This window comes from Lipomyces oligophaga (assembly GCF_038497815.1).
Source record: "Lipomyces oligophaga strain CBS 7107 unplaced genomic scaffold V1516scaffold_2, whole genome shotgun sequence".
Taxonomy (NCBI): Eukaryota; Fungi; Ascomycota; class Lipomycetes; order Lipomycetales; family Lipomycetaceae; genus Lipomyces; species [Lipomyces] oligophaga.
Genome location: NW_027117786.1, coordinates 464,274 through 490,624, shown reverse-complemented (window position 1 = coordinate 490,624; position 26,351 = coordinate 464,274). Strand labels below are relative to the sequence as shown.

The 26,351-nt window shown below is 44.7% G+C and overlaps 11 protein-coding genes across 11 annotated transcripts; 6 read left to right on the top strand and 5 right to left on the bottom strand.

The window, feature by feature from the left end:
- Positions 1-908: 908 nt before the first annotated feature.
- On the top strand, positions 909-2,760 carry V1516DRAFT_161265 (uncharacterized protein). The gene has a single exon (XM_066918678.1). It carries the CDS (start codon positions 1,233-1,235, stop codon positions 2,454-2,456), a length of 1,224 nt encoding a protein of 407 aa, XP_066778742.1. The 5' UTR covers positions 909-1,232; the 3' UTR covers positions 2,457-2,760.
- Positions 2,761-2,906: 146 nt separating this feature from the next.
- V1516DRAFT_670441 (NUC173 domain-containing protein) lies at positions 2,907-7,109 on the bottom strand. Its single transcript, XM_066921362.1, has 3 exons — positions 6,978-7,109; positions 4,961-6,922; positions 2,907-4,909 (listed from the first exon to the last, which is right to left on the bottom strand). The coding sequence occupies exons 1-3, from the start codon at positions 7,071-7,073 to the stop codon at positions 3,188-3,190; spliced, it is 3,780 nt and encodes a 1,259-aa protein (XP_066778741.1). The 5' UTR covers positions 7,074-7,109; the 3' UTR covers positions 2,907-3,187.
- V1516DRAFT_162236 (Mur ligase) lies at positions 6,935-8,616 on the top strand. Its single transcript, XM_066918679.1, has one exon. The coding sequence runs from the start codon at positions 7,292-7,294 to the stop codon at positions 8,558-8,560; it is 1,269 nt and encodes a 422-aa protein (XP_066778740.1). The 5' UTR covers positions 6,935-7,291; the 3' UTR covers positions 8,561-8,616.
- V1516DRAFT_670438 (pyridoxamine 5'-phosphate oxidase-domain-containing protein) lies at positions 8,434-9,463 on the bottom strand. The gene has a single exon (XM_066921361.1). It carries the CDS (start codon positions 9,418-9,420, stop codon positions 8,569-8,571), a length of 852 nt encoding a protein of 283 aa, XP_066778739.1. The 5' UTR covers positions 9,421-9,463; the 3' UTR covers positions 8,434-8,568.
- A 41-nt stretch (positions 9,464-9,504) lies between these two features.
- On the bottom strand, positions 9,505-10,946 carry V1516DRAFT_670437 (eukaryotic integral membrane protein-domain-containing protein). The gene is made up of 2 exons (XM_066921360.1): positions 10,427-10,946; positions 9,505-10,321 (listed from the first exon to the last, which is right to left on the bottom strand). Exons 1-2 carry the CDS (start codon positions 10,837-10,839, stop codon positions 9,655-9,657), a joined length of 1,080 nt encoding a protein of 359 aa, XP_066778738.1. The 5' UTR covers positions 10,840-10,946; the 3' UTR covers positions 9,505-9,654.
- Positions 10,947-11,165: 219 nt separating this feature from the next.
- Positions 11,166-13,367, top strand: V1516DRAFT_670435 (WD40-repeat-containing domain protein). Its single transcript, XM_066921359.1, has one exon. It carries the CDS (start codon positions 11,241-11,243, stop codon positions 13,254-13,256), a length of 2,016 nt encoding a protein of 671 aa, XP_066778737.1. The 5' UTR covers positions 11,166-11,240; the 3' UTR covers positions 13,257-13,367.
- Positions 13,242-14,585, bottom strand: V1516DRAFT_670431 (adenylate kinase-domain-containing protein). The gene is made up of 4 exons (XM_066921358.1): positions 14,264-14,585; positions 14,117-14,169; positions 13,907-14,061; positions 13,242-13,850 (listed from the first exon to the last, which is right to left on the bottom strand). Exons 1-4 carry the CDS (start codon positions 14,469-14,471, stop codon positions 13,370-13,372), a joined length of 897 nt encoding a protein of 298 aa, XP_066778736.1. The 5' UTR covers positions 14,472-14,585; the 3' UTR covers positions 13,242-13,369.
- Positions 14,586-15,009: 424 nt separating this feature from the next.
- Positions 15,010-16,252, top strand: V1516DRAFT_670428 (maintenance of mitochondrial structure and function-domain-containing protein). Its single transcript, XM_066921357.1, has 2 exons — positions 15,010-15,337; positions 15,409-16,252. The coding sequence occupies exons 1-2, from the start codon at positions 15,148-15,150 to the stop codon at positions 16,146-16,148; spliced, it is 930 nt and encodes a 309-aa protein (XP_066778735.1). The 5' UTR covers positions 15,010-15,147; the 3' UTR covers positions 16,149-16,252.
- A 328-nt stretch (positions 16,253-16,580) lies between these two features.
- On the top strand, positions 16,581-18,019 carry V1516DRAFT_662535 (mannan polymerase; the record flags this gene model as incomplete). Its single annotated transcript, XM_066920450.1, has 2 exons — positions 16,581-16,633; positions 16,684-18,019. 2 exons carry the CDS (start codon positions 16,581-16,583, stop codon positions 18,017-18,019), a joined length of 1,389 nt encoding a protein of 462 aa, XP_066778734.1.
- On the bottom strand, positions 17,932-22,862 carry V1516DRAFT_670425 (uncharacterized protein). Its single transcript, XM_066921356.1, has 3 exons — positions 22,105-22,862; positions 18,181-22,053; positions 17,932-18,129 (listed from the first exon to the last, which is right to left on the bottom strand). Exons 1-3 carry the CDS (start codon positions 22,513-22,515, stop codon positions 18,106-18,108), a joined length of 4,308 nt encoding a protein of 1,435 aa, XP_066778733.1. The 5' UTR covers positions 22,516-22,862; the 3' UTR covers positions 17,932-18,105.
- A 665-nt stretch (positions 22,863-23,527) lies between these two features.
- On the top strand, positions 23,528-25,501 carry V1516DRAFT_670422 (HMGL-like-domain-containing protein). Its single transcript, XM_066921355.1, has 2 exons — positions 23,528-23,697; positions 23,924-25,501. The coding sequence occupies exons 1-2, from the start codon at positions 23,679-23,681 to the stop codon at positions 25,171-25,173; spliced, it is 1,269 nt and encodes a 422-aa protein (XP_066778732.1). The 5' UTR covers positions 23,528-23,678; the 3' UTR covers positions 25,174-25,501.
- The last annotated feature ends 850 nt before the right edge of the window (positions 25,502-26,351 follow it).

The window sequence follows — 26,351 nt, the reverse complement described above, 5'->3', positions numbered from 1 at the left end:
GAGCTCAGCAAGGTGCCAGATCCGTGCTATTGGTCCTCCTATCTCTACATTATACTAATAGAACTAATGAAGCAAGATAAGATATTTGTCAAGTTCTATGAAAACGTAGACGTTGGTTATGATCCGAGAAGGCAAGGTCTGAGCAGGACTCAGGCTAGAATAGGAGGAGCTGAGGTGTGTTTTTCCCCTATTGGTGTCTCTTTCGCGAACAAGAAAACCTTGCGTTTTTTTGCCCCTGGCCAAACCGAGGAGTTTCCTTCTTGAAATAGTCTCGAACTCTGCTAAAACTTTGCCTAAACTCATATCTAATGATGCATGTTTCACTAGTTTAGTCGACTTTTTAATTATTTTCAATCTGGTTTGCGGACCATCCACGGAGTCGTCGAAATGGCAATGGCGTCCGCATCCTCGGCAGTGTGTAATGTATCGTAACTTTGCGGTCTGAACGCCATCCAGCAGCAGGCCATTTGAGGGAACATACTGTCGCGACCCTCTTGTGATATGACGGTGCTCGCAGACAATGCTTCCGTCCAACTGCAAAACAATCATATTAATGGTGTTCTTAGACGTCTCAGTATTCCACATCTCGATGACTCTGTCTACGAGCCAGCTGTTGCTTCAGATGCATATCGCTCTCGTGGCATTTGATTTTCTGCCAAAGTGTGCACTATCTCCTCTTTCCAGATCTCTTTTTGTCGTCTTCCTCATCTGTAACAGTTCTCTCCACCAGTTTTGCTCGTCCAGGCAGCTCCCATCTTGCACTGGTCTCACTGTTAGGCACGTCATTCTGAGCTCGCTGCTTTTTCTACACACGTAGTCCGATAATCAGCAGTGATACATTTCGATTTTTATTGCTTTCTTACTACCAAACTACTACCCTCTACTCTCCACTCCCCTTTTGATTGTCGGTGTTGCTGCAGCCGCGCTGCTGCTGCTTCTGCTGCTGCTTTAGACGCCGCACGACTACAGTAATCGCGAGAGCGAAAATCTAGTAAGAACCACACGGTTAGCACGCCGCTGTTACTGTTTCGGGGGTCTCATTCTTTCTTGCAATTTCCTGCTCTTCTATACTTCCTATTCTTTCCTCTTTTCTTTCTATTTTGACAGATTTGTTTTTCTGGCAGCAGCATTGTTTCGTTCAGTTGTGCTGCTGTACAACGTCGTCTGAGTGTTTCGTCACGGCGTCTCCTCCGTCTCCCTCTCGCAGATCTCCAATCCCCTTCCCGGTGAGCATGGCCAAGTCGGCCGGCGGCGTTGCGTTCAGCGCCTTTGGAAATCAGTCCACGGTCTATCGCATCTCTGCCATTGCTTTGATTTGCTGGGCCCTCCTTCATTTTATATTTTCTTCTTCGCCCAAAGATGGCGGCATGTCGAACGAGCAGGCGCAGACTGCTGCGCGGATTGCTCGGCTGCGCAAGATCGACAATGCCGATGTTGGCCCTGACGGGTTCAAGCTCATTGTGAAGGATCATTTCGCTGACTACTATGGTGCAGAGGAGTGCAAGTTGCAATCCAATAAGATATACAATCCTATGACTGATCGTGAGGGCAATATGGTTCGCGAATACTGTCCAAATAAGCAATCTCTCTTACGTGCTATGTCTGGAGGCGGCCGCATTGGTTTTGATTCGCCCTATCATCCTTTGGACTGTGAATATCGCTGGTTTGATCCAGAGGATATCTGCATGATTTTGGATCGATTCGACGCTGTTATTTTCATCGGCGAACCACGAATGACCACTCACATCTACGCTGCATTCAATTCTCTTCTTCGAAAGAACTTGGTCTGGGGTGCTTTAAAGGACTGGGAGCTAAACGAGCCCTTGCATAAGCGCTGCAGATGTGAAGCTGTGTACACGAATAACCAATGCGGATCTGGTGCCTCTGGAATCAGTGAGCATTTCATTGTTGATTCTACAGAGATCTTGGAGGCCAAAGATCAAAGTATGAAGCAAGGCTCCCCGTACGTTTGCAACCGTGTGTTCCACGCTCATGTTTCAATTAATCAAGAACCTGTTCCTGCTGAGACTGTGGACGAGATTGAAGAGCTTTTAACCAACTACCACAAGACTTCGAAGCCGGTGCCCATCATTCTTCAGCAAGGTCTGTCTCATGCTTTCAACTGGGACAAGACTACGAAAGTCATGGATACAATTCTGCAGACAGTGGAAAAACATGAGCCAAATCCCAACCATCGGCCATTCCTCTGGTTGGGTCCGACATCTGCGGGCCATTTGAAGCCTCCGGGAGCGATTATCGAGCAGGGAAATAATGCATTGTACCATTTTATTACGGAGCTCACTAAGCGTGCGCATGATCGAAATTTCGATACCCTTAATCTTTACAATCTGACTCTGCAGGCTGAATCATACGATGGTACTATGTATGGCCAGGAGGTCTCATTGACCACGGCTATGATGATTATCAACTGGCTAAGTCGAGTTGAATCTTTATAATTACGGCTTTGTGATTCATTAAAAATGCTATCTTTAAATTTTCTCTTTTCATGTTTTAAAGGGTCTTACTGGTTTTATTACACACCATAATCTAGGGAGACCATTCTATATCGTCGTAATTAATTTCTTTGTACTAAAAAAATCGCGATCATCAATATTATAGTCGACATTCTCTTTCCATCCACCTGCTCTCAAGTACCGTGTTGTGTATTCATCGCTCCCACTTCAATTTTAGAACCCTTTCCCCCAAACCTATATATTTGTACGAAAACTTTTCCTCCCTACCATCTATTTATTTTGATTTTCTAGTCAGAACGGGTTCGAGCTATTCTGGAATTTCGGTCGGTTAAAGATCGGAAGATAGGAATCGCTGTATTCGACGTTTGTGGAGTCGGTTTTTTTTCTATTTACTATTGTATTGGAATTGTTATGACCGATTATTTATTAGCTCTGCGACGGAGTTCCCAAGTCGAACGAAAATCCCTAGATCAAGATCTGAGCAGCGATTTTTACTCTGCAGATGATGACTGTGGAGAATATTTTTCTTCATATTTATTTGTTTGTAGAGGTCGTTGTTTAGCAGCATATTCCTAGACGCTACGTACGGCCGTTGGCTAATGGACGTTTGGGTGTAACCATGCTGTATACATTTTTTATTTGTTGTAGAGATTTATTCAATAGATGTAGAAGGACAATGGATGTAAAGAGTATAACAAGACAACGAGACCAAATCAAAACTTAGGCAGGCGTTTGTTCTTCTTTCTCTGACCGTTGATTTTTCTTTTCCCGTTTACTACAACATTACCACCGCCGCCAGATTGGCGATCATGATTATCGTCCTGGCCGTCGTCATCATCATCGTCGTCATCTCGCCGTCGCTTAAACTTCAATTTGTTTCGTTGACCGCGTACAGGCCCATTCTTAACAGCGTCGATGTATGCATTCACAGGATTTGCCTCGGCCGCTTTCGATGCTAAGCTCTGGAGCATAGCCTCGTCAGGATCAATCGCCTTTCGATTGATCTCATCATCGTCGACAAGTAATTTCCCACTTGCAGCACTGAATTTCAGTTTACTGCTCGCTTGTTTTCGCCGTGTCGATATAGGTTTTGCGGACGACAAACGGGCTAGAGATTTGTTATCAAGTAAGTCGACAGGATCATCGTCGTCACCTCCTTCAAGAATATACGTTTCTTTCTGTGTCTCTTTCTTTGACTGCGCAGAAGACCTCTGCTTTCCTTTATTAATATACCCTCCATTGTTGTCATCATCATCTTCCTCATCATCATCATCACTGGATCCATAGATTGCCGCTTCAAACTCGGACGCGTATTTCTCCTTCGGTCTCTCTGGCTCAGATTCGTCCTCATCAACATCCATACCATCAGCATCCCGCTTCCGTTCCGCACGTTCTTTGCTCTTCCGGATATTTGTCAGCAGCTTGCGATCTTGTTCTGGGAACACTGCCTCAATTTTTTCGTAACCGACTCTTCTCACCAGCCGTTCTAATAAATGCTTAACTTTCACTTTAAATCTTGCATGATGTTCATGTGCCCATTCCATTAGATTTGGAACCAAAGTTCCCAGTCTGGGCTCTAGAATCTCTATTGGCAGCGATGTGACCATGACTTTCACGAACCCGAGCGCGGATTTTACAATCTCGCGGTTCTTCATCGTCAAAAATAAATCAATCGTCGCAACAACATCCTGAATAACTGGATCAGGAAGAATACCTTTATACTGGTACATTAATCGACTCAATGCTGTTATAGTCGCGCTGATCATATGTGGAGTTGCGCCCGCAAGACCCGCGCACACCATTGTGAAATACTCTTCAATACTAGCATCGACGTCTTTCGCGCCTGGCTGTTCCATCGAGGTAACTTTCGAAATCGCAACCGAGCCACCCCCAGCCATCTTATCTCCCATGACAACCAAAAGATTGTAGGCTGCAACACGTGTTTTCTCGTTCACTTCCTTGGTAGAGACAACTGCCTCCGGAAGAATAGAAGGAATGAAATGTAAATCACTGGAAGGTAAAATCCGCACCAGGTCAATCAAAGCATTCAGCCTTGCTCCTCGTGAGGGTGCCGTCACTTTGGTGGAGACTTTGGTAATCTCAGTTTCCAGCGCCTCCATATTTGCAATCAAATATTGAACTCCTTCATCGTCGTCGTTACCTTCTAGACTTTCTTTTTCAGCTAGCCGACTAATGATTCGATATCCTCGTCGCTGAATCTGAGGATCATCATGATTAATCGTGATGACGAAAACCCTGCTTAGATCTGCGTATGCTGATTTGGGGAGGTAGGCAACCATCGCAAGAACGAGATCTAACATCGTATGACTAACTGGTGGAATATCTCGCTTCCCATTTCCGGAAGAAGATCGATAAGGGGCTTCAAGCGAGGGCATCAGCAGTCCATAGACTTTCTGAAATGTCACAATCATTTCCTAAGTAAAATTAATTTTTCTGCCTCATATATCAATCCTAAAAATACTCACCTTTTGCGGGGTAATTGATAAAAAGGCGTCAATCGTATCCAACACATAAATTCGATGCTCGGTCATAGTTTGATTAAACACGTTAAACAATACCGCCAAAAATTTGGACGCCATCGAAGACAAATATTCGACATTCCTGATCGCTTCCTCTTTGCTTAGTCTAGCTTCTAGAAACGGGTTCAAGCCTTCAATTTCTCCAGCAACGTAAAGTTTGTTACTTTCGACTAATATCCGCAGTGATTTGCAAATCACCTGTCGTTGACCAACGTCCTGATATAATGTATTGGCCAGAAACTCTGCAAAATCTTGCGTAAACGCTTGTCGTAGATCAAGTGGTAGATCACAATATCTAGGAAGAAGTGACCAGATCTGTTCGACTAAAGTCTCATAAATTTTGGATTCCATACTTTGTTCGCTATCCAAAGTGGTTACACGATTTCCCAAACTTTCTGCGAGTGGTTTCATCTCGTTTATGTAATGCCGTAAATTAGCATTACGAATGTTGTCTCGTAATAGCGGAAGCAAATACGCACGACCAGGTTGTTTCAGACTTGGCTTCTCCAAATTCAATGGCAATATCTCAAGAACCTTTTCAGGCCCAACCGCTCTTATTCCAGCAGCGATGATTTCATCTGCTTGCTCTGTACCCTCGAACTCCGAGGCACCACGAAGATCACCAACAGAAGTCAAAATGTCGATCAAATATGGATCAGCAACAAATCCAAACGCGTCGAACAGGGAGGCTAGAAAACCAAAAATATCTTTCCATGAGGTCTGATATTTTACTCCAAGAAGCGATTTTGCAAGCTTAGAAATTTGCTCCAACGTCTTTTTGGTTGATCGAGTTAATGGATCCTCGACAAGAATTTCCACGGGAATACAACTCGTGGCAACTGCAATCATACATTGCGACGCTGAGGTGATCACGTTGGTTGGTAATCCAGCCTTCAAAAATTCAGCTAGAAGCTCAAACAAAGCTGGGCATTTTGCAAACGCTTTTGCTGGATCGATCTCCGCATATGTCTGAAAGCATTGCGCCACGATAGCAAGCCAAGAGGGTGCAAGATTCTGGTCAGTATAATCCGGTCTGAGATCCATGATTGAATCAACAATCTTTAAAAATACCGCAGCGTCGATCGAGAAATATCCCGCTTGATCGTCTTGTTGGCTGGCTTGGACAAGTGAAGTGAAAATCGTCTGGAATACATCCATCACACCGGTAATCAGGTATTCTTCTGCCGACTTGGAAATCGAAAACAAAATCTCGCACAATTTATCAACTTTGCTGGATGGCCAGCCATTCTCGTTCGATGCTACCGCTTTGACAAGTTGAAGAGCATAAATGACATGCTTCTCTGAACTATCGACAGAGTGATTTTCCTTTTTGTGAGCTTTTCTCCCACCTCCAGTCCGTTCATTAAATTTAGCAAAACTTTCTGCTACCGAACTTAGCGATATATCGGCCACCGAGCTCAGAGCAGGATGTCCAGCAGCTGGGCTCGGAGGTGGGGAATTCAAAATCGTGGTTATCGCATCTTGTGCACGCTTTCTTACCTTAGGACGCTCGTCCATTGCAAGAACCATTATAGCAGCAAGTGCTTTTCTGGGCCCAAGATCCGAAGCCGGGCGATTCCAGGCAGCAAAGTCTTGAGCAATCAGCATAGTCTCCAAACATCCAATCGCCGAACGGACAAGGGCTGGAGTAGCTTGAGAATGTGTCAACGCCGGAGAAAGATATTTAATTATCGTAATAAACTGGCTATTAAGAACTTGATGACTACCATGTCGCATCACTATATCCAGTAGATATACTACAGCTGACGCCAGTTCGTTGTTCTTCAGTTCATCATCCATAAATGCCTGACCGAGTAACGAGAGCAAGGCAACCATATATGCAGATGGCGATAAATTTGTATTTTGGTCTTTCAATGTAACTTCAACTGCTTCTAATATTGTAGCTAACTATGATTTTGGTTAATTCTGTTCCCTCATTGCAATTCTTTCTGAATAGCCATACTTGCTTCTGATTCGCAAGTTTCGACAACTTGTGTTGCCGAATCCTGGACAGCTGGTCATCTAGTGACATATCAGTCATCTGTATTGTCGATTCCATCTGAAGTCAAATCTAAAGGAGTCTCTTGGCATAAATTGCATGACCTTGAGATAGAAAGCCTGTGAAGACAAGAATTTTCATTATAGCCTTGGGACTTTCGAAAGAACTTTTCTCCCATTTAAGCCGCGCCGGACTATCCCCTGACATTTCTATTGTTTTCGTGATTTTGGAAAGACCGAATTTGCGATAGTTTGCTGACCTTCGACCAGTTCCAATAAATGTCGATAAATCTCGGGCTGGAAAGAGTTTACAAACTTCTTGACGTTCTTGGAAAGCCGAATCGGTCGTTAAAAGTGTTTCACGTTGGCGGAACGAATGGAAAGGGTTCGACATGTGCATACTTATCGTCGATACTGGCTTGTTCGAATCTATCCGTAGGCAGATTTACATCTCCGCACTTAATTGAGCCTAGAGATTCGATATTTTTAAATAACCGAGAAATTAGTAAGCCACTTTACGAGGATGCGCTTTCGACTGTTTTGCGAGCAAACGGGGAGAATCAAATTGGTGCTTCTAATTTCGAAGTCTTGAGTGCGACTGCGTTGGAAGTATTTTATCGAAAGCAGGTTGATGTAGGCGTCATCGAAGTTGGACTAGGAGGCACCTTGGATGCTACCAATGTCCCATATAAGCATGTTTTAGCGTCTTTGATTACAAAGATCGGTATCGATCATCAATCTATATTGGGCAATAGTCTGGCGGATATTGCGCTTCAAAAGGCCGGAATCATGCGAACAAACTCAGCCTGCATTGTTGATGGAAGTAATGATCCAGAAGTTGTTCAGGTTTTGTCAGATTACGCCAAACACACAAATGTATCTCAGTTCACTATTGTCGACCCCAAACTGTTTAAAACAGATCCAATATCTCGTAAAGTTCAAGTTGAGACTCGTTCCTATGGCGATGTGAATCTATCAGCTACTCCATTACATGGAGAATACCAGCACCAAAATCTCGCATTGGCAATCAAAGCTTTAGATTCTGTTTCTCATATTCTGGATTCTGTCACAGCGAGAAGCATTAAGGACGGAATTGAGGCTGTCCAGTGGCCCGGCCGACTGCAGTTTGTCAATTTTGTTGACAATAAGACACATATCCTGGTGGATGGCGCACATAATCAGCAAGCAGCAAGAGAATTACAGAAGTTTGTAGCAACTCACTTACGGCAGCTGAACAAGCATATTACTTGGATTATAGCTTTATCAGGCGATCGAAATCCAGAGGATATATTACCCATTTTACTTGAGCCAGGCGATGTTTTTTACGCTGCTACCTTCGACGACGTGGAACAAATGCCGTGGATCAAGCCAAAAAGTCGTGACGAGCTATGTTTTACAGCATCTCAGATTGTGGATAATGTGTTTAGAGGAGATGATTCAATCACCAAAGTTATTAAAACAGCGGCCGAACATTCCAACCCGATTGTTGTTGCAGGAAGTTTATACTTAGTATCAGAAGTCATGAAGGCTTCTCGAAATGTAAATTAGAGGTAAATTTAAGGACAAATTCGGTTGAATCTCCACATATAAGGTCCATCCTGTTCAAAAACAATTCTTTGGCCGACTCCGCGGACATCTACATAGTCAACTCGATCAGGCATCAAAAACATTGTAACAAAATTTTGGAGAGCCTGCTTGGAAACTTGTTCGGGAATTTCTCCGCCCTGTTTGACGCTGTCACTGAGTTTTTCGATTTCATCAAGCAGATCGGCATGTTCCTCAGTGAACTCAGAGCCAGGAGGCGGTTTTGCAAACGAGAGTTGCATGCCTGGCGATAAATTTTCCCACGAAGCTTTAAACGCATCCGCGATCTCTGCTGTCGCCTGCTGAACAGTTCCGTCTTCTGGGTTGTCAAAAACAATTTCGCCATTTTCATCTTGGTAGGCCATTTTGCATCGGCCTGATAGACGATACTGAACTATTTTGTCCGGAGTTGTAAAGTAAAAGCATGCCTCAAAAACTCCGTTGGTTTTTTCTGATCTGATCTGCTCAAATTTGTCCATCCGTTTGTCCGTAGTTACTTTGAGAATGCCTGAATTTTCGCCAAACGCAAATCCTCGAAACGCACATGTCCGCACATGAGGTGCTATAATAGTTTTCTTATTTCCGTCATGTCCGTCGACTTCTTTCACTGAAATTGTGGAGAAGGAAAACAGAGTGGCTGCCTTGTCATCTTTGGGCAGAAACTGCTTGAACTCGCCCACCCATGGCGCAGACACCGTATCAAGTCCATGAGGAGCGCTATCAAAACCTGAATGATGTGAATGTGACATTGTTATCTGGCTTGTAAAAGGTCTTCGAGCAAATATGTTTAACGTGAAACCCCGTCGAAATTTAAATCGAAACATCTAATATAAACGATATCAATACGAAGAGCATCCCAGATCCGCTCATGCGGCGACTTCAATACCCAAATGGATTCGCCGTTTTGGATCGATAGCAAATAAATTAGATACAGTATCAGATATAATATTATATAAGCCATGGAATATTGTTGATTCAAGTTAGACTAGATCAAAAACTATGCAATATATTTCATAACTAAACAAAATTCATAAACCATACGCTTGTGTGTGCTCATTCTAGCTCTGATTCTTGTCCGGTACAAAGTTGGTTTCTCCAAGACTACTACCAGCACCAGCTATTCCGGTTGTCTCCTTCTTGTTCTGTGATAGCCGTTGATCAAGTGCCTTTAATGCAAGAGCACGTCTTCGCTCAGCTTCGGCACGTACACTGCCTGGTAATGGCGCTACGAAGCGCTGTCGGATCTGATTGTTGCGTTGGTTTGCAGCATCGATGTCCTCTTCTGAAAATGGCGTGCAGACATGGATTTTGACTAGAAAACCGAAAATATATGTTGCGATACTATCAACAAGTGGAGCAAATGAATCGGGAAAGAATCCGGCAAGTGCAAATGTATCCGAAGCATCTCCTCGGGTCGTAGTGGGCATATTAACATCTGGATTCTCGGACGTGACAGGGGAAGGCAGTACGCCCGAAAGCGTGGAGATACGGAAAAACCGCAAATAGATCCATGCCGTGAAAAACCCGGCCCAGGTGAGAATCAAATTCACTTCCGCTTCGAACAGGCCGATGATTGTGTTCAATAGTAAAAACAGCGCGGGTAGCGACTTGACTCGGACCTTGAGTAAGCCTCGGAACAACACAACGGCATGCTCGGGTACAAGCTGCTTCAAGGCTACCAAGAACCCTGCCTGGAGTGCAACTGTCCCATTAATCGTTCGGAATCTAAATCAATTACAGAAAAAATCGGTTAGTTTTCTCTCTCTAAATAGGAGTAAAAATGCTGCAGCAGTGCGGCAGCGGGCTGCTGAGCGAGAATCATGTACTTACTCGTACTGCACACTTCCAGTGATGATAACATGCGCATAGAGAGCGATAAATACAGCTAAATTGGAAAACCCGCCAACAATTGCTAAAAATTTGGCCAGCTCGCTCCATCCCCAGACACGTTCGCAATAACGACTGCCATACATCAGAGTCGCAAATGAGATTGCAAAGGCAAAAATCCCTTCCTCCACATACGTCGCCGTCAGAAAAGTCCAGGGAAATATAATCGACACGCTTGGAATAAGAGTGATGTAAGGCACGTAGATCAGCTCGAGATTATGCTCTCGGCCGGTAGTGTGTAGATACGTCGTGTATCGAATAGCTGTATCGACCAGCGTGAGTAGCGTCAAAAGTACTAAAACTCCCTTGGTCAAAGGAGGTAAACTGATGCGCAACGGCGCCGGGAAAGACGCCATTCTGTTCTGCAAATTTCCTATTAGTTTGCAACTTCAATCAGATAGTAGATCCTGCGCGAGGTGAATTTATTTCGTCTCGTCTACGCGTAATCTCGGTTCAAGGCATTAACCAGACATAGACCTCGCGAACAAACTACTCAAAAGTTCCCCCTCCCACTAAAAACCTTCAGCCCCACGTACAAACAGCTCATAAAACATTAATTTCAGTCAAATACGCAAATGGGTATGGGTTGAGACTGTTGTGCTGTAGGATTGAGGGTCTTGTTGTATTAGGCTCATCCCAATTGCGAGAGATATCGACTCAAAACTCTTTATAGGAATTTAGAGCGCAGTTCTGGTTGTTTTTCTCTTTGAAGAGTGCTGGTTTAATCGAAACTACTGCTGAACGAGCGCCGACAATAATGCAGGTCTCTTCATCAGAGTTGAACTACCTCATCTGGCGGTATTTGCAGGAGTCCGGCCTGACTAAATCTACTTTAGTCTTCCAGAACGAAGCTCATGCCGACAGTTTAGATGCGTCCTATTCTGACGTGACTCCCGTTGGGCTTCTGGTCAATGTTTTCCAAAAGGGAATTCAGTATATGCAGCTCGAGTCATCTTTGGCGCCAGATGGGTCGAGAATTAATCCACCACCGAAGTTCGCGCTGTTCTCGACTGCTGTAGCAGCTTCGCTCCAGAATCCGCCTCAGATCCAGAGTCCACCGGCGTCAGAAGTAGCTGACAAGTCTACGGAAGAGGAAGCTCCTGAGTTGAACTCGAAGAAGTCCATTGGATTGGAGGTTGCAGAAGTGTCTGATGGCAAAGAATCGGCTGTTCCAGCTGCTCTGGCTCAACCAGATCAGGAAGATGTAGAAATGGCCGATGTCTGTACGACTAATAAGGAAGTCGAAAATATTATCGAGTCGGATTCAGCCGAGCATGCTGAAGTTACTGATCTTCCTGAGACAGAACAGTCTGAGACCACCTTTGAGCACCAGACACTGGTCGAGACCAACCAAACCGAGCAATCGTTACGGACACATTCCTCTCCTATGAGCAGCAGTTCCAAAAAGAGGCATATAGATAGCTCCGAACCTAGTAATGAGTCAAAAGTCGAATTATCTCCAAAAGCCGCAGATGCTGGAAATGTTGACGAACTAAAGCGGCCTAAGACTTCGCATTCCCCTCAACCTGCTGATATCCAGCCCAGCACATCCAAGTTTCGTGCTGCAGGAGAGCATATCAACGAAGAGGGCAAGCATATCACGGTCAAGCCGCATTTTAAATATCTTTCGGCCGGTCCGGCTCAGGATTGTGTTTGGAGTCCTGATGGATCATTGCTTGCAATGTCTGCAGGAACGTTATCAGCATCAAAAGTCAACCTCTACAAATTTACGGAACAGGCATCGACTCCGAGCTTACAAGTCGAGATTGAAGTTGACTATATTGACGTGATCTCGAGTATTTGTTTGCTGGATAATATGCTAGGAATTGGAACTTATTCCGGTGCAGCTATGATCTGGTCTATTTCCAATGAAGGGAAAGAGTCTTCATTAATCACGAAATCAACATCATTCCACAAGGCACCTATATTATCGTGCTCATTTGTGCAAGTCAATGAAAAGGTTTTGTTTGTTACAGTTGATTGTGTTCGCCGTGCTGCCATTTGGGACACAGCTGTCGGATTGAAGAGCCCATTGCTTAAATTGGGATCCGATAATCAGGATCACGAAGAAGTAGGCGATTATCATAACGATATATTATCTGATTTAGCAGTCTTGCAAAAATTGCAATCTGTCGCGATAACGACGGCATCAGATGGAAATGTAGATATTTATGATTTGCAGGCGATCTTACATTCTGAAAGCAAGAATGCTAGTCCTTCATACAGTCTTAAAGGGCACAGCGATGCTGTCAATGTTGTTGTATCGACTGAGGATATGCTGATCTCTGGATCACAAGACAAATGCGTGCGAGTATGGAATCTATCACCAGCATCGTCAAATAATGACCGCAATTCCATAAGCTCAAAGTATGTGCTAGAAGGACACAGCACTGGAGTGATGGCGCTACGAGTTCGAGATAATGTATTAGTTTCCGGAGACCTTGCTGGGAGGTTACGCGTTTGGGACGTGACTAGCGGGATTCTACTCACCAAGATCGAATACAATTTTCCAGTTTTCGCGTTTGACATTTCGACGATGAACGATGAGACAACCGTAGTCACAGGATCGAAGGACGGCGTAATTAATGAGTGGAAAATCGAAAACGTGAGTAGTACGGACGAAGAAAGGCGGGACGGAATACGCTCGAACGCTGCTCCGATTGAACATGAAGGTGGGGAACTAGGTGGAATAACAGCAATTAGTGTCAACTCTAGCAGCAAGAAAATTGTCGTTGCATGTCGAGAGAGAAGCTGTGTAGTGTATTATGTCTAAGAGGTTATTGGTTTGCGGAGTAATGATTTTTTTGTACAATACATTAGAAGGAACTGGAAGGAAAACAATCTATAAAATGAAATATTCGACTTTAAAGTGCTAAAAACAGGTAATCATTTCTTAACCTGGGAAAGGTAAGATTCCTTGAGCTCGTTATATTTGTGGAAAGTGAGCGCGTTAACGAACTTTTCCCATCCAAGACTGTTTTTTACGACAGTGGAGACCTGTGCAGGAGATTGAGCAGCATCGATACCAGTCCAGATCCCAAGATCTTTGTAGAACTTTGCTATAGGCTCAGTCTGAGCATGGTAAGTGACAAGACGCTTCTTGAGAGCATCGACATTGTCATCGGAGCGCTGGATAAGCGGTTCACCGGTGATATCATCAGTCATGGCCTTCTTGGGTGGGTTGAACTCGGTGTGGTACGAACGGCCCGAAGCAGGATGGATTAGACGTCCAGTAATACGAGAAACAAGAAGCGAGTCATCAATGACAAGCTCAATGGCCTTCTCAAGAGGCTCATTGCGGCTGTCGAGCATGCTGTTGAGTTTTTCTGCTTGAGGAACAGTACGGGGGAAACCATCAAGGATAAATCTGGTTCGAAAGTCAGAAAGATATACCGAAATATAGGAACTATAAGCAGCACGTACCCATTCTTGCAAGTAACGTTATTTTCGAGCTCGTCTTTAATAATATTGACCATGATGTCGTCGGAAACAAGTCCGCCTTTATCCATGATTTCCTTCGCCTGCTTTCCAAGGTCGGTCCCCTTGGTGACATGGGAGCGAAGAATATCACCAGTGGACTATAAGCATTAGAAGGAATAACGAGGCAAATTAGAATAAAAGCTATAAACATACCAGATGACAGGCCATGAAGTATTTGCTAAGAACAGGCGCCTGAGTTCCTTTGCCTGTGAACGTGTTAATGATCAGTTTTGGAGCACAGTTAGCAAGCAACGAGTGTCACGCTAACAAACGCGACCCCGCAGTAACAGCACCACCTACCAGCACCAGGTGGACCCATGAGAACGACACGGATGTGAGGAGTATAAAGCTTCTTGACGATGGAGTCGTCTTCAGTGAAAAACTTCTTAAGCTCGACCATTTTCGGATCGTACTTGATCTCGCTGACGAGCTCCGAGGAGGGCATCATCGAGGCCAAAGCGAGAGCACCTTTGAAGGTGTAGACGACACTTTCGTCGCCTGCAGACATTGTTTAAGTATATAAAAGATGATTGGAATAAATATCCGCTGATTTATTGAACAATTGATCTGATTTCAGGCAATTGAGCGTATTTAATACACTGAAAAAAGAATATCGACCGAAACCTCGGAACAAAATCTGGGCGACCAAGTAAGTCGACGCCGGACGAAAGCTTCTTTTTCTCACTAAACGCCGCCGCAGCCGGACTGCAGTTCTGCTACCGCTGGAACCTCCATTTTTCCGGGCTTTGCACTCCGTTTGGACGAGTTCCGGATGTCTTCTCCGCCGGAATGGCGGCTGGTTAGTTGTCTAGTTGGCGAGGAAGAATAAAAAATCCGATACAGGAAACTTCGAATCTTTCCAATTACGTAATCGTGTTGGCTTACACAAAGGGAACAAAGCGCACAATGCCCTTGTTTTGTCAGCAGGCCACTCCGATTCGTCAAGCTCGAGTTGAATACAAATATCTTGAATTTGTAAGCATCACGTGTGTGTAATTGCGGCGTTCGTTCCGCGTCGACAAGGATTAGAACAGAAGAACAGAACCATATTGCAAACGGATTTGTACAATTTTGATCTGATATTGATATTTCATCAGGAGACAAAGAATCGGTTTGCTTTGTATATAACAGGATCTCGTGTTTTGTGTTTTCTCTGTGGACGAACTGCCAATCTATAATCCAAGATGCCCGCAGCAACTACAGACTCCATTACCAAGACCAAGACTGACCAGACGATCACTGTCGCTCCGCTTGTGCTGCTTTCTGTGGTGGATCATTATAACCGTACAGTCAAAGGAACCAAGAAGCGCGTAGTGGGCGTTTTACTAGGGCAGAATACAGGATCTGTTGCTCGTGTGACAAATAGTTTCGCAGGTATTGTTTTCAAGTTTATGGAATGCTGATGAATATATCAAAGCTCCAAGATTTAACTAATTTGAATCCAGTTCCTTTCGAAGAAGACGATCGGGATCCATCAGTCTGGTTTCTGGACCATAATTATGTCGAGAGTATGAACACTATGTTCAAACAAGTCAACGCCAGAGAAAAGTTGATTGGTTGGTATCATACCGGACCAAAGCGTCAGACGGCTGACCTTGAGATCAACGATCTCTTCAAGCGATATACACCGAATCCATTACTGGTTGTTGTTGATGTGCATCTGAAAAATATAAATCTACCGACCGATGCTTATTATGCTGTCGAGGAGATCAAAGACGACGGATCATCTACGTCTCGCACTTTTGTTCACACGCCCTCTCTGATCGAGGCCGAGGAAGCGGAGGAAATTGGCGTCGAACATTTACTGCGCGATATCCGCGATTCAGCTGTGGGCTCTCTTTCGACTCGTTTGACCCAGCAGTTGCTTTCTCTTAAAGGGCTCCACTACCGCTTGAACGAGATCAGTGTGTATCTCTCCAAGGTAGTGACCAATGAGGTTCCTGTTGACCACGTTATTTTAAACAAATTGCAAGATATGTTTAATCTACTACCGAATCTGTCAACTCCATCCGCAGAAGCGAAAGAAAAAGCCATTTCAGGCGAAGAAACTGAAAAGACCGAGTTAACGCGAGCATTTACTGTCAAAACTAATGACGAGCTGATGACGGTGTATCTGAGTTCTCTCATCCGGGCAATCACTGCATTCCATGATCTGATTGAAAACAAAGTCGAACAGGCTACTTGAATTTGCATGTATACAGAAATATATTGACCCTTAACGACTAAATTGTTTGTATCATCCTACTCGTAGTATCCTCCCAACGGCGTCATGAGAACCAGACTCTCAACGACCTACTTTTACAGTTTTGCTTTAATTTGATTAGTTATTTGGCATCTGGATTCAGACGGGTGAGGACGTTGAGATAGTTTGAGTAGAGAGGCTTCGCGGTGCTTTTGTCACATTCACTGTACTCGGACTGAACCTGGCCTTGTAACGCGCGTACAGTTGAAACCAGGAAGAATCGGAATTCCACTCAACTCGCTGAAGTGATATTGCTCTTTAGAAGAATGCCTGCAAGTGACTGAGTGCTTTTTTTCAATTCTGCATATAATATAATCATTACGAATATCTCCATTTTTAAGGAGAGTGTTGTCAGCAAATCAGGGCAATAAAGACATGTTACGAAGGCCAGCAGCCAGGCTTCCACAATGGAATTCTAAAGAAGCAGAGTATGAATTAATTATTTAAATTTATATATAAAAGAGTTACTAATTTTTAGACTCAAAGATTCGTTTAAGCCGCGGCAAAGACGCGTGGGAATCCGGAAGTTCTGTGTTATTGGAGCCACTACAGTAGGATATCTAGCGCTTGGATTAGTTGTTATCGTCGGCGTCATGAATGTCATTTCCTTAATCCAATATCGCCGACAGCATCCGGATATAAAAGGAATGTATGCGCGCAACTTATCTCCGGAGCTGACGAACGTGGAATACTATGAGCTGGACGATACGCAGTCGAAGATTAATGAGAGGGTGCTGATATGCGTCCCTTTGCGAGATGCTGAGGAGCATATACCTCTACTATTTTCGCATTTGCGGAACCTAACTTATGCACACTCTCTGATTGATCTTTCATTTCTGGTGTCTGATTCTAGCGACGCCACTATGGACGTATTACTTCTTGAGCTAGCCAATATTCAGGCGGATCCAGACCTCAACTTGCGATTCAATAAGGCAGATATCTATGAAAAAGACTTCGGTCAGTTAATAGGCCAGGGGTTTTCTGACCGGCACGGGTTTTCTGCACAAGCTTCAAGGCGGAAAATGATGGGACGTGCAAGGAACTGGTTGCTGACAGCCTCTCTGCAGCCATATCATGCTTGGGTTTATTGGCGGGACGCGGATGTCGAGCGTGCGCCAACAACGATTCTAGAGGATTTGATGGCCCATGAGAAAGATGTCATAGTTCCTAACGTGTGGAGGCCACTTCCCGAATGGGTCGAAGGTGACGACCGCGAACAGCCCTACGACTTGAATTCGTGGCAGGAGTCCGAGTCCGGCCGTGACCTCGCCAAATCGTTGCCGGAGTCCGCAGTCATCGTCGAGGGCTACGCCGAGTTTGCCACTTGGAGGCCTCACTTAGCATATTCTCGCGACCCTGAACACGGTGATCTGCATGACGAAGTTCCGCTAGACGGTGTTGGTGGTGTCTCGTTATTAGTTCGTGCGGAAGTATTTCGTGCAGGCGCAAATTTCCCTGGTTTCTCCTTCCTTAATCATGCAGAAACCGAAGGTTTTGGTAAAATGGCCCGCAAAATGGGCTACTCCATTGTTGGTTTACCGAATTATCTAGTCTGGCATATTTTTGAACCAAGCGTTGATGATAAACCACCCCAACCGCCCAAAAAGAAGGCAATTCGCAGGCCAGTCTCGCCCAAAAAGCGAAAGCAACAGCGCAAATCTGCAGCTGCTGCTGCTGCTGCTGCTACAGGAGCTGCTTCTGCTGACTCAGATAAAAATTCTGACTATGATGAAGAAGATCATGAATTTAGAGTACCTCAAGTTCCTACGGACGATGATCTGGACAATACTCCACAGAATGCTCCAGACACTTAAACCTAATGTCCGCAGATTCTAATTACAATCATTAACTATAAGTTGTACATAAATTATTATATGTTGTCCATACTATTTACAATATCTTAAAAGCCCCGCAAATCATAATACTAAAAGCATGTTAATCATTAATCAGTTCTCAGCACCGCAGATTCACTTACAATATATTTTGCCGCCCCTGGTGTATCTGATGGAGGCGGCGGAGGTGGTGGCCGGTTCCTAGCTGATGGCGACGTGCTCAGCGATCGGACTACCTCCTCAGAGGTGATCAGCGGCATCACTGGACTTGTCCCTGGACGAATTGTATGCGCACTCGACGCTGATCCAGGGGCAAAATATGCTTCGTTCAATGTGGGACTATCGGACAAAAATGGAACGGCAACCGCTGGTCGATTCAGAAACCGGTCTCGAGTGCTCCGGAAAAAATCGCGTAATCCTGGTGTTGTTTTGTCATTAAAGAAATCAATCGCTTCCTGTCGAACATCATTTGGTTCTACGCTCAGCGCAGTACTAGGTGACATCCCGCTTTTGTTGCCTGCTAATGGGTTTCGCACTAATACAATCTCCCCAGTCTCGGGAACAAGCTCTGCAAGCATAGCGCCGGTCTTGTGCACATATTGGGAGTATGTAAAATGTGGTTTACCCCATGAATAAACAATTTCGACATCCGGCGTACCCCCAATAAGTGCTTCCGCAGCATCTGTATCTAGAACATAGTCTAGCCGCAGCAATGCTTGCTTTTGATAAAACAGCTTATCTGACAAAATCAAATCCGAAGCTTCAGAGATACCATGCAGCAGAGGCGGATCAATCGCAAATTTCAATCGAGTAACAGAGACAAATGGATCTATTGTAGGGAGAGAGATAGCTTCTGAGACTGGCACCTCGACTAGTTTGAAACCAGACCGATCACATGTCCGACTCCACTGTGCAATAGTGTCCTCAATAAATTTAGGGGTCGTATTGAGCCACTCAAGCATAATATGGTAACATGATTCAGGATTATGTAGACGATCGTAATGAAGGGTGATTACCTCTTCTCGATAAGATTTGTGCGTGGGATCGACATCGATTTTGAGCAATTTACTCAGTTCAACATGAGGCTTCAAATGCGAAGGCACTCCTCCAAATTGTTGCGATCGTCGACCCCAGTCCGAATCTAAAGACATTGTTGAATCAGCTAATGTTTCACTTCCTGATTCTTCAGATATAGTCGATGAAACAGAGACGGACCGGCTCGGCAAAGTCGGCACGGATCCTGTCGTTATGTCTGGAGTAGATGTGACAGTAGACTGCGTGTTCCCTCCCGACGGAGCAGCTCCGGGTGCAACAACCTGTGTTAATGACAATTCAGTGGTAGCAGCCGACCCTCCTCTAATAGATGAAAACCAGCGCGACCGTTGTGGGATTGGATTTCCTTGCTCAAAATAGTACTCTGGATTCAGCTGATAAAAGTAGTGACCCTCCAGAAACGTATGGCGGTGCTCGACATGATGGAACAATCCTGCCTGCATAAGTTCATTACCGTATTCAACTGCAGCCTCAGAAGTATCAATGTCCTTGAAATTCTCTAGTAGCCAGACAACATATTCAGATCCGACAAAGCAATGCTGATGTAGTTTCCAATGCCACCGTCGATCAACAAATTTAATCCCTCTTTCACTTTGCATTTCCTGAGCGAGCACAGAAAGCTTAATCTTTCGATCAAATCTTTCAGAAGCTTTCATCAAAATCGATTCACGCTTTCGCAAATTCTCATCTTCGCCGGCAGTCTGTATCAACTGAGCAATAAATGAGGACAGGTCGCTTGTATAAAATTTAAGCTCCGGAACAGTAATCGGTAATTTGACTCCTCGACTATGGCGTACAGATTCTCGTCGTCGCTCGTCGACAGACAGATATTGCGCTCTATAAAACATCTCATTCAATTTTCGCAATCCGTCCAGTCGGATCTCTTCGGGACTCATATTATCGATAGTTCTATCAAATGGTCGCACTTGTAGATTCATATACCGACTCGTTTGCAGCTCAGTCGGAATTAGAACAAATCTAGATCGATAATACCGTGATGGGTCACTGGACGATTCCTCGCCAGCAAGATACAAATCAAACTGCTTCCACGATTGCTCATGCAAATGACGCCGCGAAAAACGAATGTTGCGTTGTACATAATCTGTGTCATACTTTGTCTGTACATACGGTTTGTATAATAAATCTGCCTCGAGATCAGGGTTTTGATTTGTTCGCGCAAACGTTTGAACTAGAATAGTCGTGGAGTCTTTATATGCAATTCGATGCATTACTGAACCAGTAGATAGATAAACGCGAACACCTTCACATGCTCGCGGAATTTCTTGTACAATGCCATCAGGATTAGGGAGAATCTCGTTTAACGTCTCGATGTCTTGAACTACAGGTCCAACTATGATTTGGAATCCCATGCCAATTCGACAGGCCACCATGGCACGTAGAATAGTTTGAAAGTCGCGCATCTCCCATGGTGAAACATCGGAGTCGGATGTGGAGAACGTGATTTCATATGTCTGTGCAGAATAGTCCCGGTAAAACTCGTTAGGGGACGGGAAGACTTCAGTAGTAATAGGTAGTGATGCAGGTGAAATGACCGATTTCCATTTGATTGAACGACCTAAAGATTTTCGCGGATAAATATGTTTCCAATTTCCGTGAAGAATAGCGCTCATTTCTTCTTCGAGTGTTGGATTAGAAGGATTTAAGATTGTTGTCCAGAGTGGATTGTCGTCTTTGACATTGCGGCCACTTCTTAAAAGATCCTGGTGTCGCTTGCGGTGACTCGTTAAAGTATTTTTGTCGATTTCACGATGTATTTTTGTTGCATTTACATCGTATTCATCCATAAATTTCACCATCTCTGATTCTGGCACTTGTGGAAGATGCTTGATACTGATTGCACTCAGTTCGTTTTCCATGATACCCATCATCTGAATCTCATAGATTCTACATCTTGGTACCCAGGTCATGTTACTGGCTCTATCACTAGAAAGAGATTTCCAAAAAGATACGTCAATCCAGTGCGGCATGCAGTGGATAACATTATCGAATTGATCACGATATCGAAAGAGGGGTACCACATGTAAAGGCATTCGGGTTAAGCAAACCAAGTCAATGCTAAGGCCTGAACTCATAAGAGTCTGCGTAGTTCTTTGCAGTAGATTTTCCTCCACGTCGAATAGTCCACTGCCCGGGGATACGACAATAGTTTGAAGGTTTCCGCGTTGGCTGTCGTCTGTGACGAGGTCCTGTGAAGCCTGTGTAGCAGCCAAATTGATGGCCTCTAAAATGTTTCCCTTTACTGCTGGAGAAATGGTACCGGAGATATCTGGGGGTTGTGTGGAATCTAAAGTACGTACCAGTACTCTCTCCTGGAAACTTGCAAACTCCTTCCTCAGAGTGGTCATTATATCAATCCAATCGGACAGCTTTCGACGATCAACGACGATTCTATAATGATCACGAACGTTTCGACTTCGAGTTCCATGTTTGAGAGTAGTAGGGTTGTTCGCAAGATCAATACTGGTGAACATCACTATTGTTATAAGGTGATGAGCATCGGCTTCTCGCCAATGTCGAAAAAGCTCGGGAAGATATGAATTGATGACCTTGTGAAAATAACTCTCGCCAGTTTCATCAAAATACCACATTTCGCAGGACATCTGCAAAAAAATGAGATAGCGGACAGACTGAGAACGGAAGACGGCCCGGGTTTCCGGACCGACTAGGGCCAGTTTGACCTGCCGGCCAGAGCGATGGATTGAGTTGACTGTAAGTCTGAATGACTTAAGATAGTCTACTGGTTGCCCCTGCGAAATGCATCTGCTGGTGAGAGTTGTGGGAATTCTCCACATGTCTCCTCTGGTGAGGTATGTATCTTTGATGTAGAAAGTGAGGAGATCCGCCTCTACATGACTTCGAGCTACGGTTCTGACCGTTACAGTTCTTGATCCTCTGTAGTTTGCAACTCTAGAGCCAGAAAGAACAGAGAGCTGGAGCGGATGCTAAAGGTATGTTAATGTAATGCAATTGAAGGGGAAAGAGATCAGAAATACCAATTTGCGCTTTAACTCGATGGAGGGAACCTTGAGCTCGAAAAGATCAAGAACTTCGCCGGTCTTTCCTATAACTTCACAGATATCCCCTTCCTTGGCTCCTGGAAGTAGGTTTTCGTCTATTATGACGGAATCTGGGGAAGTACGCTCATCGTGGAATCTGAATGTCAATTCGACAGGAGGGCCATATATGGAAGAGTCATATTCCTGAGTGGGATCAAGACTAAAAATGGAGGAGTCAAGATTGGGGCTGCCATTACTATGAATATGACCACGGTGGTTACGACGATGACGATGATGGTGATGGTGGTGATGATTTGAGTGAGGAGTAGAATCGCGCGGAGTGGTATCTGGGGGACCCGGACCGCCAGAGCGGTCGTGAGAAACCGGTGTCGAGTTGTCGCTATGCATACGTAACTAATTTAGTCATTCATCAGTGACTCAAATAGTAGTCATTTCTGCAGGTCTGGTGTGATCAACGTGAAATGCTGGCAAGTCCAAAAAAATATAAAGCACTTATTTCTTGATTTGCGGGATATAGGAGAAATATACAGATCAGATCATGCTGTCAATGGTAGCTTGTTCCCAGTTATAATAGTTTTGGTGGGAATTTGTGCGGCGAGACATGGAAAGTCGTGAGATTATTTTGTCGGATCTTACAGATGGATACGGAGATTGATGCAGAGATGGAGCAGAAGAACAGCAGCAAACTACGAGAAATAAAAAAAAAAATTACGAGACACTATAGACTAAAATCGATTATACGGAGAATTAGATTAAGCAAAAAAAATTCAAAATTTCAGAAATTATCCGAATGGTGCCAGTCCAGTCGGTCGTGCCCTTCTAAGCCGTAGTTGCAGGTCCGAGAACTTTCAGTCACAGACAGGTTACGACCTCTTCGCTGGGGCTCTCATCCATAGTTGTAGCTATGCTCAATTATACGCTGATGGTACGTGGTGCGTACAGTCTAGCACGACCGAGCTGGCCCAATCAAAGCTACAGAGACCTTCAGTAGATTTACGTAATCTGTACACTTGCTCTACTATCACAATAATAGTCATAAGGCAATTGTGCCATACCCATACTATGGTCTTTCTATCAAGCTATCAAGTTCGCGAATAGACTGTATCATCGATCGGTCCGGATTTTTGTCTTCCTCTTTGCATCGGACATACAATCGACCTCATATATTTTTTTTTCTTTTGTCCATTTGCTCATCTGACCTGTCTGCCAGTAGTTCTCCAATGACCAGAGCATTACTCTACGGTGACTTAACCGAACCCCTCCGGCTACACATTGGCGCCCTACCAACCTAAGCCAAACCTACAGGGTCAGGGCTCCACCCACTGGTGCTCCCCTCAGAAGCAGTGTGGCCCGACCGGCCGCTGCTCGCCCGCCAAAAATTTTTCTTCTTCGCGTGAGTAATTATTGAGTACATAAACAAGTTAAAAAGCGCCTTCTTCTCGTCTCTTCTGTGCTCCAGTTCCCCGACAGAAGCATCAATCCATCCACGCGATCTATAGCTCTTTGTCTCGTCACCAGGCTTCCCTTCGTCGTATATTCTATTATCTGAAATGCCGCCAGCTGTTACTGGTATGTCTCATTCGCGCGGTCCACCGCGGACCGAGAGTTGCACAGAGCGGGTCGAGGTGGAGGTGGAGTCTAGAGATGGTTCGTCTGATAGATGACAATCAAAGGAAATTCTCCTTTTGTTGTTCTTTTTAGATGTTTCCAGTCTACATTTTTCCCATTTCCGCTTACTTCCTGCCTGTGCTGTCTCTACTGCTTCTGTTGTATGCGTCTCTAACATTCTCTAAAGATCCTGCCTTCCAGAAGGTCACTGAGTCCGTTAAGCCGGAACAGGTCCGCTCTAACCCTTACGGACCCAACCCCAATGACTTCATGTCGAACGTGTCCCGCTTTAAACTCATCGAGTCTACTCTCCGTGAGGGTGAGCAGTTTGCGAATGCCTTTTTCGACACGGAGAAGAAGATCGAAATCGCCAAAGCGCTCGACGACTTTGGTGTCGACTATATCGAGCTCACTTCACCCGCTGCTTCCGAGCAGAGCAGGATCGACTGCGAGGCCATCTGCAAGCTCGGCCTCAAGGCCAAGATCCTCACTCACATCCGATGCCACATGGATGACGCCCGGATTGCCGTTGCCACTGGTGTTGACGGTGTCGACGTTGTTATCGGCACCTCTCAGTTTCTCCGCGAGTACTCCCATGGCAAGGATATGAACTACATCGCCAAGTCCGCCATCGAGGTTATCGAGTTTGTCAAATCACATGGCATCGAAATCAGATTTTCTTCTGAGGACTCATTCCGTTCTGATTTGGTCGATCTTCTCAACATCTACCGGACCGTCGACAAAATCGGCGTTAACCGTGTCGGTATTGCTGATACTGTTGGTTGTGCCAATCCTCGTCAGGTCTATGATTTGGTCCGCACTCTTCGTTCGGTTGTTTCGTGCGAAATTGAGTGCCATTTCCACAATGATACAGGCTGTGCCATTGCCAATGCATACACTGCTCTTGAAGGCGGTGCCACTCTTATCGATGTCTCTGTCCTCGGTATCGGTGAGCGTAATGGAATCACATCACTTGGTGGTCTGATGGCTCGTATGATTGCTGCTGACCGTGACTATGTTCTCTCCAAATATAAACTCCACAAGCTTCGTGATCTGGAGAATCTCGTTGCCGAAGCCGTGGAGGTTAACATCCCCTTCAATAACCCTATCACTGGATTCTGTGCCTTCACCCACAAGGCTGGTATCCACGCTAAGGCAATTCTTGCTAACCCCTCAACATACGAGATTCTCGACCCCTCTGACTTTGGTCTGACTCGTTATATTCACTTTGCTAACCGTCTTACCGGCTGGAATGCTATCAAGTCAAGAGTTGATCAGCTAAATCTTGCTCTCACAGACGCCCAGTGCAAGGAGGTCACAGCTAAGATCAAAGCTCTTGGTGACATCCGACCTCTTAACATTGACGACGTCGATTCAATCATCCGTGAGTACCACGCTGACCAGAGTAATGCAATTGCTGCTGCTATTGAGGCCTAAACGTTTATTACCCGTAGCTAATTGATTGTGGGTTCTAATTGTTTTGGTTGCTTAATGTGCTGCATTCAAATTTGTACTGGTTACTATACGTCATGGTTGGGTATGCGGATTTTAATTTGGATTACCAAAAAGAAGAATCATTTCGTCGTCTTTTGTTTTGTTTTTTAAGGTCTGGAGTTCTGTATGTGTTAGACTGACTGTTGAAGGATAGGATGTGTTATTATCATCTTTGGTTATTTGGCTGCTTTTTATATTCTATACTTCTATTTTTGTAAATTTAGTATCTAGACTGTTAGCTAGGATAAATATTGAAAAGTTTTCCTCTTTAGATAATTATGTAATATCTTTTTGTAGAATACGTAATGACATGCTGCTCGTGACAGAAGCCGCATGATTGATCATGTGATCACAGGAAGCGCCATCGCTTCCGTCACTTCAGCTCCACTGCGCTCGATTCTGGAGTTCTTACAATGAGCTGTCTATTTGGGTCTTACTCACGCGACTGACTTTAAAATTGTATTATTTCATATCGTTTAACCGATCTCTATATTATTTAGCGTGTTAATCTTGGTCTGAGTACATCTTGATTTGCCTAGGTCTGTTCAAGTCACGGGCGCGGGGTTAGCTTCTTCGCCGGAATGTTCTCTGAGTGTAAGTATGCGCTGATTGTTGTTGATGGAGAGTCAGCGAGTGGAGCGAGTCGCAGAAACTACATTTTGATAGTCACAGCTTGAATTTTCACTCCCTTGTTGTTATTTTGATCTGGTTTTTATTTTATTTCTCACGTCTAACTCCTTATTTAGATGCCTCAAAGTTCCTGCCGACCGGCGATTCGCGTTCAAATGCACAGGATGAACCTGCCGGAGACTCAGCAAATGCTCGGCAGAGTACAGCTTCGTCTTCAACGCCGTCGTTTTCCCCTTTTGTGCGTAAGGCTCACTATCAGAACCGAGTAGCACCGTCACATTTAGCAGCATCAACCTCCAATCCATCAGGGCTCTTCTATTCTACTTCTGAGTCGCTTCCTGGTCCCGAAGCGAATCGAAGATCTTTATATTCACCTCGAAGGAACTGGACTGGTACTATTTCTGGATATGCTCGTTCGGAGGTTCCTGAAGAAGAGGAAGAGGATCTCGAGGAAGATAGGGAAGACGAAGCTGCTATGGGCGTTGACCACT